At 40.5% G+C, this 14,765-nt stretch overlaps 1 protein-coding gene across 2 annotated transcripts in view; it reads right to left on the bottom strand.

Annotated features, from left to right (window-relative positions):
• Nucleotides 1-1,315: 1,315 nt before the first annotated feature.
• Nucleotides 1,316-14,765, bottom strand: part of PRIMPOL (primase and DNA directed polymerase) — a 54,087-nt gene continuing 40,637 nt past the window's right edge. For both annotated transcript variants that reach the window (XM_029917969.1, XM_029917346.1), the window contains 5 exons: nt 12,776-12,865; nt 12,590-12,698; nt 6,050-6,132; nt 5,923-5,969; nt 1,316-1,669 (listed from right to left, as the gene is read on the bottom strand). In XM_029917969.1, the coding sequence (XP_029773829.1) occupies nt 1,424-1,669; nt 5,923-5,969; nt 6,050-6,132; nt 12,590-12,698; nt 12,776-12,865 (575 nt within the window). In that variant the 3' untranslated portion in view covers nt 1,316-1,423. The remainder of the gene's footprint in view (nt 1,670-5,922; nt 5,970-6,049; nt 6,133-12,589; nt 12,699-12,775; nt 12,866-14,765) is intronic.

Raw genomic sequence — 14,765 nt, 5'->3', positions numbered from 1 at the left:
AGACAACACATGAAAAGACGGCTCAATATGACACTCGTCCTTAGAGAAATGCAAATCAAAACCACAATGAGTCTTACCTCACACCCAACAGATTGCAATTCTGAAAAAGATAACAAGTGTTGGTTAGGATGTAGAGGAAAGGAACCCACATGCACTGTTGCTGGGAATGTTAAGTCGATGCAGCCACTGTGAAAAATGGTATGGAAGTTCCTCAAAAACTTAGAAATAGCATGTGATACAATAATTCCACCTCTGGGTATTTACCTTAAGAGAATGAAAACACTAATTCAAAAGAATGTATGTACCTACCTTTACTGAAGCATCCTTTATAACAGCCAAGATATGGAGGCAACCTAGGTGTCCACTGAGAGATGAATAGAGAAAATGATGGGGCGCCGGGGTGGCTCAGTCAGTTAAGCGTCTCACTGGCTCAGGTCATGATCTCATGGTTCGTGGGTTCGAGCCCTGCATCGAGCTCTGTGCTGACACCTCAGAGCCTGGAGCCTGCTTCAGATTCTGTGTCTCTTGTTTTCTCTGGCCCCCATCCCCGCCCTTCCACTTGTGCTCTGCCTCTCACTCTCAAAAACAAATAAATGTAAAATATAAAAAAAAAAAAAGAAAATGAGGCACACACATACACACACACAAATATTGGCCATAAAAAAGAATAAAAACTTGCCATTTGTAACAACGTGGATGGAACTAGAGTATATTATGCTAAGTGAAAAAAGTTGGAAAAAATTCCATATGATTTCACTTAAATGTGGAATCTAAAAATAAAGCAGAAACAGACTCCTAAATACAGGAAATTGTTTGTTCCCAGACGGACGGGGTGGTGGCTGAACTCGGTGAAGAAGACGAAGAGGTGCAAACTTCCAGTTACGCGGGAAGTCATGAGGTGGGGGGCCGGCGGTGCAGTCACTTGAGTATCTGACTCTTGACTTCATCTCGGGTCATGATGTCCTGTTCGTGGGGTCCGGTCCCACACTGGGCTCTGTGCTGACAGCACGGTGCCTGCTCGGGATTCTCTCTCACTCTCTTCCTCTGCCCCTCCCCAACTCACACATACTCTCTCTCAAAATAAATAAACAAGTCAGGAGAATACACCTGAATACGATATACTGTATGTCAATGATACTTAAATTAAAAAAAATTTTTTTAAATAAAATAAGAGATTTAACCTATAAACAAACATGCAAAATTAAGCTGATATGAACATATACCAACTCTGGTCAGTCAGTTAAGATTTCTAAGTTTGTTTTCAATAAAACTGGCTTACTTCAGTAAAAAATAAGAATTGAGAAGCAGAGTGATAAAACAGTTGACATAAATAGGTTTAATAAAAAGTTACTATAATATATTTATGTTATTAAATCATCTTCAGGCAAAATTACAGCCTGGATATATACCAGTCCAGAGTTAATTACTCTTGTAATACTTGCATAATTAGTTCATCAGGAATTTCATCCGCTCCACTATAGTAACGGAGAAGACCATTCTCTGCAGCTTCTGCTAATTCGGCGTCCTCAGCAGCTTCCAAAAAATAAGTATCATCAATGCCATTATCCCAGTCAGCATGAGAAACTACACCGTTCGCTAACGTACTAGATGGTGGTTTATGAGGATTCTTGGTTTCGCTGGTCATTGTTTCGGCAGCTGTGAAATCTTCCTATAGTTCAAAAGGGGAAAGTAAGGGAGAGTGAGATAGGAAGAAAATACAGGCTATTCAAAGAGAGTATGTGATAATTTCACTAGACAGTCGATTTATGTTAAATTAAGGTACTAAGTATAAAACCAGTTCTTGAACAGATACTAAAATAAATATGTTGGATGATATGGTCTTCAGTACAGTCACCATGGGAATGAGTTCATTAATTCAAATGCTGTAACTGTAACTCAGACATTTGAAACTCTAAATTTGGAAATGCCCACAGTTCCTCTGGTACATTCTTTTCAGTATTCACAGATGGGGCTGGAGTAATGGTAGATGGAATTTTTTAAAGAGCAGACAGTCCAGCTGAAGCCAAATTAGAAAATATACCTGCTACCTTAAAAGATTTAAAAGTCGGGGTGCCTTGGTGGCTCAGTCGGTTAAGCGTCCGGCTTTGGCTCAGGTCATGATCTCATGGTTCATGGGTTCAAGCCCTGCGTCGGGCTCTGTGCTGACAGCTAGCTCAGAGCCTGGAGCGTGCTTCACATTCTGTATCTCCCTCTCTTTCTGACCCTCCCCTATTCCCACTGTCTTTGTCTCTCAAAAATAAATAAAAGAACATAAAAAATTAAAAAAATTTTAAAGTCTTATTTTCCTATTTATAAAGAATTTTCAGAATTAACATGAATATAAATAACTGCTATAAGTAGTTGAGACAACTGTCAAGACAGGACTATAGATGTGAGTATTAGATAATAGTATTATTACCTACATTTCCTGAGTTTAAAAATTTTACCATGTTTAAGAATATCCTTATTTTCTATTAATATGCTTAAATGAAGAGAGATGGGGTTTTGATGGCTGTCTAACTTCCCTTCAAGAGATCTGTTATGGACAGTTACCCCAAATTCATAAAGTGAAATCCTAACCCCCAATGTCATGGTATAAGGACGGAGGCCTTTGGGAGGTTATTAGCATGAGGGTGCAGCCCTCATGACTGGGATTAGTAACCTTACAAAAGGGACCCCAATGAGCTCTTTCATCCCTCTGACATGCGAGGACTTGTCACAGACTTTCAGTCTGGAGTTCTCTCTTGTCCAGCAAGAGTGTGGATGAAGAATTGAATATGAGACAGGCCAATGTCCAGGAGGAGACAACAGCCCCAAGTAAGGGTCCTTGTTCCATATTTATTGGGATCAGAAGACTCACGTATGTGACACACATGCAGAAAGAAACAAAAAAAACCAGTAACCATTAACTTGTGTGTGTGAGAGAAAAGGGGTTTTGGAGATATGTGGTGTTAGGAGTTGGGGTCAAGACAAATCCAAATCTCGGCGCTGAGCAGAGCTAACACAGAGCGTGCTACCTCGGGGTTAACAAGGTGTTTTTCTCGCTAATTAGCCCTGGGCGCTTTCACCCTGCGGCAGCTTTCCGCCTCTACCTGCTCTCAGTCCTGTGGAAGCGGCTTTCCGCCCTAAGCCTTGTTGACCCATGGGGGCAAGCTCAGAGAATTCTTAAACTTACCACCCCCAAGGATGCAGCAAGAAGGTGACTCTCTAGGACCCAGGAAGCTGGCCAGACACCTGCCAGTGTCTTGACCTTAGACTTCCCGCATCCAGAACCGTGAGAAAGAAACTTCTGTTGTTTATGAGCCATCCAGTCAGGGAGGCCTGGGGGCTCAGCTGGTTAAGTGTCTGACTCTTGGTTTCAGCCCAGGTCACGATCTCATGGTTTCGTGAGTTCCAGCCCCATGTCAGGCTCTGCTGACAGCGAGGAGCTGCTTGGGAGTCTCTCTCTGCCCCTCCCCTACTCGCACTCTCAGAAATAAATAAAAACTAAAAAAAAAAAAAAAAAGGCCATCCAGTCTGTGGTTCTCTTTATAGCTTTATAGTACCCTGAAATGACTAAGACAAAATTCATTAAAAATAGTAATGCGTATGTGCACAGGAGAGGGAGAAACACAAATGTGGCCGATGTGGAGGGAGGGTCTGCTGTCCTTGCACAACAATTCTGTAGATCTCTGTCCCTTCCCTGCTTGTCCTCGGTCTCTCAAAAATAAACATTAAAAAACAGCAGGGCACCTGGGTGGCTCAGTCAGGGAGGCACCCGATTCTGGATTTTGGCTCAGGTCAAGATCTCACAGTTTGTGGGGCTGAGCTGCACACTGGGGCTGTCCTGCTAACGGCATGGAGCCTGCTTGGGATTCTCCTTCTCTCTCCCTCTCTCAAAATAAATGAACACTACAATACAGAAAGCAAAATAAAAAACAAAAAATCAGAAAGCAGAAATGACAAAATACTAAAACTAAGTGATAGGTACATGAGTATTCATGTATCTGCTCTTTTATTGATCTTTTTATTTTATTTGTCATTATTACATAGGAATGTGTTTATTTTCCAACATATTAATATAACAAAATATGTGACTTCCTAATTCCTTGAAGATTGTTATCACTGCAAAATATTAAATTTTATTGCCTCTAATTCCTTTTCTTGCTTTTATCTGACTTTACAGTGAATCTTTTTTTAAGTAGTTTGTCAAATTAATTTCCATAAATCATCTTTTTATTTTAAATAATAAAAAGATGTTCTTTACAAGCAGTGGTGGTACTATATACCAAAAATACTTTCAATTTGGCATTTTTGATGTATCATTGGATAAACAGAAAAAGTAGTTTTTAAAAATCCACTGAAACCACAAACATGCATCAAAATAACACTCCAAACAAAAATGATGTATACCTCCTCCTCTTCGAGGTAAAGCTTACTTTTAAAAATTTAACTTTCTCTTGGTTATTTCAAAAATACTTAAAAATATTTTTGTTAACATTTATTTATTAAGAAACAGAGACAGGGCATGAGCATGAGAGGAGCAGAGAGAGGGGGAGACACAGAATGTGAAGCAGGCTCTAGGCTCTGAGCTGTCAGCACAGAGCCCGATGCGGGGCTCGAACCCACCAGCAGTGAGATCATGACCTGAGCCAAAGTCTGATGCTCAACCGACTGAGCCACCCAAGCGCCCCTCAAAAACAGTTTTTTAACCTAGAAGTTTGCCAGAGAATCCGGCTATCAGCTGTTTTGGCCCAACTCCTACCATTTCAATCTTGGACATATGACTTTTTTCTGGTGACATTGTTTCATCAGATTGAATAGGCACTGAGCGTTGCCTAGGATATCAACTGAGGTACATATTCAGCCGGCGCAGAGAGCTGTTATTCTAAGCAGATCACTGTAGAGGAGAAGGCTGACATATGTGAGACCAAGCAACTCTACAATTTTCACTCTAGAAAATAACGTGACTGAAGAGTTACTTAGTAAAAAGTTCTTGTAAAATATCAGTAGACCTCACAGGAAAGGGGACAGAGGGCAGTAGCCAACACTTGGTAACAGAAATATTAACAGTAAATCTGAAAGGAGTTCAACTTCCTGAAGGCATCAAGAAATGTAAATAAAAACAACTGAAATACCACTTTTGGCCAAATAGGTTGGGAAAGATAAAAGGTAAAAATAAACGGCGGCGGCAAAGTGGAAGGTGAAGAAGCGCTCTCTTAAATTGTGAAGCCCAACCTCGTGCCACTCTTCCTGGTACCCACTGCCAACGCGCACTACCGAAACATCCGTGGTGGCTCGAGTAGGAGCAAAAGCCTCTCACAGGGTATGTGTACTATGACTTTGAAAATACACCCATGCGCACACATACGCAGAAATTCTGCAAGGTCTATGCCAAAGCACTTACATCTGTTATCTCTGAGTGGTCAAATTATATGTGAGGATGAGTTTATCCCCTTGGCTTTTCATGCATTTTCTAATTTTTTCTCACAAGGAATGTGAATTATTTGGGTAAATAAAAGGTTTTAAAAGGAAAACGTTCATTTGGCAATCTAGTAATATTCACCAAAATTAAAAATGTATACACCCTTTGCCATAATTCTACTTCTAGAAATTCTCCCTATGTATAGAGTTATTTGAAGAAACACATAGATGAGTGTTTGGTATTCTCTGTACAGGAAAAAATGAGAAACGTGTTAACCGTCTGGCAGGGGTTAACGAGGTATCTGTTCAGTTTGTTACGCAGCAGTGACGGGGCGGTGCATTCTGCCAGGTGCGTGCTCACGCGGCAGAATCACGATGCAATGCTCCTGAGTGAAGACTAAGTACTGAGGAGCGGGTTTAAAAGCAATTCGGACACATCTAGGCACTACTCATAGCTCACTGACTGGCTGTACCAAGAACTGATGAGTAATGAGAAAGAAACTTAAAAAGTGCACTTGCCTCCTTGAGAAGAAACAGGAGACCAACTTCAGCAGGTAATGGAAAACCTGAACAAGAAAAATAGCAAAACTATTTTATATAGAGATCCAATTTTCGCTTGGCATAAATATAAAAATTAACAACTCACAGTCTGATTTGAAGTTTTCTGCTTTACATACAGGGTCATGACATTTTTGATACCAAACTTCATTTTTCAAATCCACCAAAATCCTTTATATTGAAAAAAATAGAGAAGAAAAAGTTACGTAATACCCAGGCTGGATGGAAAACAAAGTTCATCCACGCGCTGCTTCCCAGAGACGGGCCTAAGACTTAAAGATGCAGACAAAGTAGAAAGTAAAAGGACCGAAATAAACATACACCAACCAAAAGAAAACTCTGCTTGTCAAAAACAGCACACAAAATGGACTTGGAGTAAAAGTTACACATACATATATATGTATATATAGACAAAAGTTTTTCCAGGAAGACCTAATTCCCAACGTGTACCCACCAAATTAAAAAAGCTTCAAAGTGCATGAGTAAAACTGACAGGACTCCAAGGATAAATAAATATTCTCCCATAAATCAAGATTTTAAAAAACATTCTTTTAGTATTTGATACAAATAATCACAAAAAAATTATTAAGGATATAGAAGGGCCACCTGGGTGGCTCAGTCGGTTAAGCGTCCGGCTTCGGCTCAGGTCATGATCTCATGGTTCGTGGGTTCGAGTCCTGCATCGGGCTCTGTGCTGACAGCCAGCTCAGAGTCTGACGCCTGTTTCAGATTCTGTGTCTCCCTCTCTCTCTGACCCTCCCCTGCTCATGCTGTCTCTCAAAAATAAACGAAAAACAAAAAAAATTTTTTTAAATAATTATTAAGGATATAGAAAATTTGAATGACAAATTAAAATGCAATTACCAAGTGTAATGTAACAGGCATACATGAATATTGTTTCAGATAACTGGGAGTTCTTCAAGATCACATATGAAACAATTATAGGGGTGCCTGGGGTGGCGCAGGTGGTTAAGCATCCAACTCTTGGCTTCAGCTCAGGTCATGATTTTACGGTTCATGAGTTCTGGCCCCACACTGGGCTCTGTGCTGTCTAGTGTGGAGCTTGCTTGGGATTCTGTCTCTCCCTCTCTCTGCCCCTCCCACACGCGCTCTCTCTAAATAAACTTAAACAAACACAAACAATTGTAAAAACTGACTATGCCAGGTACCATGTCAACTTCAATGAATTTATTCATTCAATTGTATTCACACATCTCTGACCACAAAGCAAACTGTTTAGAAATAAATATTAGAAAAATTGCTAATACAATATCCAAGGGATACAAGTGTGCTGTTTTGAAGGGACACACGCACCCCAATGTTTATAGCAGCACTATCAACAGTAGCCAAAGTCTGGAAAGAGCCCAAATGTCCAATGACGGATGACTGGATAAAGAAGATGTGGTCTATATATACAATGGAGTATTACTCGGCAATCAAAAAGAATGAACTCTTGCCATTTACAACTATGTGGATGGAACTAGAGGGTATTATGCTAAGTGAAATTAGTCAGAGAAAGACAAACATCATATGGCTTCACTCCTATGAGGACTTTAAGATACAAAACAGATGAACATAAGGGAAGGGAAGCAAAAATAATATAAAAAGAGGAAGGGGGACAAAACATAAAGAGACTCTTAAATATGGAGAACAAACAGAGGGTTGCTGGAGGGGCTGTGGGAGCGGGGAATGGGACAAATGGGCAAGAGGGCCTTAAGGAATCTACTCCTGAAATCACTGTTGCACTCTATGCTAACTTGGATGTAAATTAAAAAATAAATTAATTAAAAAAAATAGCTAATAGAAAAACCCATAACTTGGAAATGAAAAATATTCTAAATAACCAACCACTCAAGGAAAAATCATAATGTTAATTAGAAAATGGAACTGAATGGAATTGAAAATATGTATTAAAACATGAAATAGAGCTAAAATGATCTTTAGAAAAAGCTTATTTACACAAAAGAATGGCTAAAGACCACTAAGTAGCTAACTCCGGAAATGAACAATAGAATAAACTCTAATAAAATAAAAGGCAGGAAGTAAAAATTTAAATGTTTATTTTGAAAGCAGGTTCCACACTGTTTATTTTGGAGCAGGCTCCATGCTGTCAGCACAGAGCTGGACTGGGGCTCATACTCACAAACTATGAGATCATGACCTGAGTTAGATGCTTAACTGGTTGATTGAGGCACCCAGAAGCCCCAAGAAGCAAAAATGTAAAAGAATCAACAATACTAACACAATTCTTGCAAGACCGATCAAAAAATAAACAAAGACATAAATGTAATTCAAAATTTAGTGCAGCTGTAACTAGAAATAGAGAATATACTAAAAATTTAAGAATATTACCAACTTCAGCCAGTAACATTAAACATTTTGGTAAAACAGACAAAGTACAAGATAAAAAGATCCCAAACCAAGGAAACTTAAAAGGTAACAAAGAACTTGAACAATCCTATTAAACACATTAGTGCTGCAGTTTCCAAACTTCACGCCAAACAGTCCCGGGGCCAGGAAGAATATTTGCATGTTCCTAGGAAAACAGTGCCCCCTGCAAACTCCTTGCTTACAGTTCACGGCCTCCGAATTGTAACGCCCTTCATTCCTTTCAGTCATGTCCTATCTTTTAGAGCTGAGTTTTTTGGTGGAGACTATGATAGAAAGGACCATAAACATCAATGTGGAATAAGAGAAAACCATGGGGGTGGCAGTGTGCAATCTAATTCCAAGGTTTATGGGGTTATGTGATGCTCAGAACAACACATGTCCCATTAACAAGTATTTGTATTTAAGAATGAGTCGAAAGGGGGGCGCCTGGGTGGCTGGGTTGGGGACTCTTCACTTTGGCTGTCAGGATCTCACAGTTCACGGGATCAAGCCGTGCAACGGGCTCTGTGCTGACAGCGCGGAGCCTGCTGGGGATTCTCTCTCTCCCTCCCCGGCTCATGTGCATGCTCTCCCTCTCTCTCCAAATAAATAAATAAACAAAAACAAGCAAACAAACGTTAAAAAAAAAAATGAATGAGTCAACAAGCACAAACTTCCAGTTATAAAACAGTCACGGGGAGGTGACGTACAGCATGGTGCGCACCCAAAGTTAAGGACACAGGATTGCATATTTAAAAGCTGCTAATGGAATAATTCTTAAAACTTCTCATCACAAGAAAAAAACCAACTGTAACTCTGCATGCTGTCGGAGGTCAACTAGACTTAGCATGGACACCACTTGGCAACGTATACGTATCGAGAATCACGTTGTGCAGCTGAAATGAATGCTGTCAGTTATATCTCAATTTTTATTTATTTAAAAGTTTCATTTATTTATCTCTACACCCAACGTGGGATTCAAACTCATGACCGTGAGATCAAGAGTCGACAGTCATACTGAGCCAGCCAGGTGCCCCAATTATACCTCAATTTCGAAAAACATACATTTTTTTTTCTTTCATTTGAGGACTATTATTTTTTGAATAGCTACTAAATTGGTCATGAATACTTGCCGACACATTTGAACCTGATTAACGGACAGAACTACTAGGGACTCTGGCTAAGTGGGGAGCGATGTGAAAAAGCTGCTAAGATACGAAGGGCACCGTGAACTGAGCAGGCCGGAGCCGCCGGCGCCGGGGGCGAGGTGCAGAGCATCCACCGAGTGCTCAGTGCACGCGATTTCTGATCTCTGCGTGTGGCAAGAAAACCTCGTCTCTGCACTTATGAGGCACAGTTTCCTGCAAATGTCCCACGAGCTACGGAACCGCAGGGATGTAAAACACAGATGTTTCATTACGTCAGGGCTCCGTGAGTGTGGCGGCTGCTCACTTGGTCACAGCTTCCAGCCTGAGTCACAGCATCCAGAGCAGGAGGGAGCCGACGAGTTGAGCCACAGCGGGTAAGCCTCAGGGTCGGCGTCCCCTGTACGTTTTGACCCCTTGTATCTTTAAAGTTATTAGCAAAGTTGGACATTGGCTAAGATCTCTGTGTCGCAGGAGTGTGGTCCGACAATGCAATCCTCATATTCGTTAGTGATCTGGTAAATTCAGATGAAAACCACAGACCATTTTATACCCACCAGATCAGCCAAATGAATATTCTCCTCCTAATGATCATATTCAAATGTTAGAATACGGACCAGCAGAAAATCTGAAAACACCCTTGGCGGGAGTACACATTAGCTGACCGTTTGGGAAAATAATTTATTTACTACCTAGTAAAATTAACATGTATATATTCTGTGACATAGCAGCTCTACCTAGAGGGACTCTGGCATTTGTGCCACAGACAATCCGTACGAGAGTACTTGTAGTTAAAGTGTTCACACTAGCAAGCCCAGCGTCCGCAGCAGGAAGACAAACGGCACGCTTCCACCCACATCAGGGCCTCCTCTGCGTTCTGCAACATGGACAAAATGTGGACCAAGAAGCAATTAAAGGGATGCGATTTACACAAGATTCAAAAACATGTAAAACAAAATAATATATTGTTTGGAAATAGAAATATAGATGGGAAAAAATTTTTTTAAGCTGCAGAGGGCACCTGGCTCCATTGGTTAAGCATATGACTTCGTCTCAGGTCGTGAATTCATGGTTCATGGGTTCGAACCCCGTGTCAGGCTCTGTGCTGACAGCTCAGAGCCTGGAGCTTGTTTTGGATTCTGGGTCTCCCTCTCTCTCTGCCCCTCCCCTGCTTACACTGTCTGTCTCTGTCTCTCTCTGTCTCTTTCTCTCCCCCTTAAAGATAAATAAACATTAAAACACAAAAGGCAAGGGAACGATGAACACAAAATAGTGTACAACAGTTATTATCTCTGATGGCCAGAGAAAAGGAGGAAATTGGAGTTGGTCGCACAAAGTGCTTCCGAGCTTTGGTCAAGTTCTGTTTCTTACGGTGGGTGGCAGATAGGACAAGTGATCGTTTTAATGCCAGACTTTTAAGTGTACCTGTACCTTATAATATATGCTTTTACAGGTCTCATGATTTCAGAGTTAGGAAAAAGAAGAGATTATGAACACATAACGGCGGCTGGTAACTCTTCAGGAAGAAATACATAGCAACCTGAGACTCTCAGCAAGTTAAAGATGATCATCTTGGGGCGCCTGGGTGGCTCAGTCGGTTAAGCGCCCAACTCTTAATTTTGGCTCAGGTCTTGATCTCACAAGTTTCGGACCCCACATTGGGCTCCACACTCACAGTGTGGAGCCTGCTTGGAATTCCCTCTCTTCCTCTCTGTCTGCCCCTCCCCCACCCGTGCTCGCTCGCTCTCAAAAAAAAAAAATAAACTTTAAAATAAAAACTAGAATTAAAAAATTCTTTAAAAAAAGATCTTATGATAATGACTCACTGGTAAACTTCTGTATCTATCAAGTAAAGGACAAGAAAGATATACCAAAATCATAAGCACAGTTATCACTGGTTCTGGGCCTATGGATAAGCTTTTTCTTTGTTATAGGATAGCTTTTATGTGTTGAGCATACAGTTTTTGAAGTGTATTTTTTAACTGAGTTAATCTACATATTTAAGTATAGCACTGAATTATGCTGCCCAACATGTTCTCCAGCATCGCAGTGGGACTTGACAATCTTTTCTCATTCTGGCGTACACGCTCTATACACTTGATATACAGACGTCTCAGCTTTGATGTTAAATATAAAACAGCAAAATTTATCATATCATAACCGATAACTACTGGGTTTCTATCTTACCCCTATTCTAACCACATCTTTCTATTATCTAAAAGGTTTTTATTATTTTTTAAGGTTTATTTACTTAGGGAGAGAGAGAATCCCAAGCAGGGTCCACATTGTCAGCGTAGAGCCCATGGGGGGGGGGGGGGGCTCAAACTCACAACCACAAGATCATGACCTGAGCCGAAATCCCCAGTCAGATGTTTAAGAAACAGATACCCAGGTGCCCCTGTATTACCTAAAATTCTATTTCTGGTATTCCTTCATTCTTGATTTAAAAATAATTTTTTTTGTTTTTTATTTATTTTTGAGAGACAGAAAGAGCGCAAGCAGGGGAGGGTCAGAGAGAGAGGGAGGCACAGAATCTGAAGCAGCTCCAGGCTCCGAGCTAGCTGTCAGCTATTTTATTTTATTCTGTCAGGAGATTTTAAAGAAAACTCCTAAAAGAGGGCCTGGCACATACAGCAAGCATTCAATAAATATTTGTTCCTTTCGATATCACTCTGTCTTGAGCATGGTAACCTTAATTCCAACTCTTAGCACCAAAGAGTTTCTTTTTCAAATTTGCTCAATTTCAATTTATTCTCCATGACATGTCAAGGACATGTCAAGGCAACAAGACAAGGGAGCGACGCTTCCTTGTACCTGTCTACGGCCTCTAACTTCTTTTAGCCTCACTCCACTATGCCTTACTCTTCTCAAGATTATACTATCTAATGGATTATTTTACCAAATAAAGTACAGATGAGAATGACATGTGCTAAGCAAGATGATAATTAAGATAGTCAGATTAAGTATTATAAAACAAACTAAATACAGTATTTGATACAGCTAAATTTCTTTTAAAAACAAAATCATTTTTATATTCTCAACTGTAAAAATTATAAAAATTTAAAACATAACGTTGGTTAAATACATGGAACCCAATCAACAACATTACCTACATGATGTTATTGCTTTTGTGGGCCCTTCCGATGTTTTCGCACCAGCGATATTTACAAATATCATAAACCAGTAACTGTTCCGGGAAGAAGTAGCTCCAACGCCGAATTCCTAAAATGCAAATAATGTTTCTGACGCTGTCATAACTCCGTGATATAACAGTGAGTAAAGAATAAGATTATCTTTACCTCCTTGAATGCCATTTTTATTCACCAAAGAAAGAACAAATTGATCAATTTCAGGGTACGGCGAACAGTGAAAACCCTCAATGTTTTCTGCTGCAACAGAGAGAAAAATTCATCACAATTAAAGCAGCTAAAAGTTGAAGATTTAAATTTTGATTTAAGTTGTTCTTGGGGCGCCTGGGTGGCCCAGTCAGTTGAGCATCCGACTTCAGCTCAGGTCATGATCTCCCGGTTTGTGGGTTTGAGCCCCACATCAGGCTCTGGGCTGACAGCTCAGGGCCTGAAGCCTGCTTCAGATTCTGTGTTTCCCTCTCTCTCTCTGCCCCTCCCCTGCTCACACTCTGCCTCTCAAAAATAAATAAATGTTAAAAAAGATTTTTTAAAAAGTTGTTCTTTAGTATAATCAACAGTTTTGTAAACTCTCCAGCCTTTTTTTTGTTTTTGTTTTTTTTTCCTATTTCTGCAATTTGTCTTTTAGTTGGTCACAGGTTCTGGGCTTATCCTACAGGTAAGCAAGTATATTCAAACCTCTCAATTAAGTCCAATGTTAACTAATTTTCACAAGAAGTACTTCTAACCATTCCGATTGCTTTCTTCATTTTTATAAAGAGAAAAGCTACCCCTTACAGCCCGGAGCAGGCCTGCTCCCTTCAGCTCGGCCCCGGTGTGGCCACCAGCGGGCTGGGCATCCCCCGCTCAGCCCTGCATTCTCCTGCTGATCAGAAACCATTTCACAGAATTTCAACATCACATAAGGCCACTCTGTGGCCGAGCTGATTCAAGACAAACACAAGAGCGCTCTGCAATCACAGACCAAACACGAACAATTTCCAAACCACAACAATGACCAAATGCCTCCCGTCTGATCTGAATCACTAGGGCTCCTTTACCTACGATAGCTGTAGTCCCAGTGTAGACTGCTGCCCTTCTAGAGAAACTTTATGAAGACCTTCAATTGCAGAATGGTCTCCGACAGTCCTCAACTGAAAACAAACCCGCGCTGCCTTGGACACTCCTCAAAAACACCCAACTCAATCCTGAATCCTAGAAGTGGTTTCTAACACCCTTTTACCAAGCTGCCACACAGATCCCGGTGGTCCGTGTTCACCACCATGTCACACACGCCACTCCATCACTGCACGTGTGTCTTCCTGTGACCTTTAGTGGTAGCGCTCTGACAATTTGGTTACCTTTTGTATCTAAGAATCTACTGGAATAAATTCACAGTCATTTACTTAAATTCTCATTTAATTTTTAAACACAGAATTATATACTTTTCTTAAAATAAAACCTATACTGGGGACGCCTGAGTGGCTAATCGGTTGAATGTCTGTCTGACTCTCGATGTTGGCTCAGGTCATGATCCCATGGAGGCTGCTAAATATTCTCTCCTTCCCTCTGTCCCTCTCCCCTGCTTGTGCACATGCGCACGCGGTCTCTCTCTCTCTCTCTCTCCCTCTCCCTCTCTCTAAACAAACAAGTAAACAGGGGCACCTGGCGGCTCAGTCAGTTAAGCGACCAACTCTCGAGCGTTCACTCTTTCCTTCCCTCCCTCCCCTTCTCAAAATAAATATCTTTTGTTAAAGTGTGTGCAAATAAACACATAAAACCTATATTTCACTTACAAAAGTAACATACATAATTGGAGAAACTTTGGAAAATATACTAAAGCAGAAATGAGAAATAAACTCCAAATCAATATCCAGAAAAAGCTGTTAAACACCGAGAAGAAAATAAGTGTAAGTAATTTTTTCCAAGTTTTTAAGGAAGCTGTGATCACACCTCCCAAACCATTTCGGAGTCTACTTTTTCTCTTATCATAGATGGGCATTTCCCATGTTATACTGGTTTTATAGATTTTATAAATTGGCTATTGAGCATGTTACAGGATGTAACCAATGCCATTTTGTTGTACATTTAGATTGTTTCCAGGTTTTCATTGCTATAAATAATAATCCAAAATATGTTTATAAAATTGTTCACTGGAGAACAA

Source organism: Suricata suricatta, chromosome 1, assembly GCF_006229205.1.
Source record: "Suricata suricatta isolate VVHF042 chromosome 1, meerkat_22Aug2017_6uvM2_HiC, whole genome shotgun sequence".
Classification (NCBI taxonomy): Eukaryota; Metazoa; Chordata; class Mammalia; order Carnivora; family Herpestidae; genus Suricata; species Suricata suricatta.
Note: the sequence above shows the minus strand (reverse complement) of the source record. Positions and strands in the feature narration are given on the sequence as shown.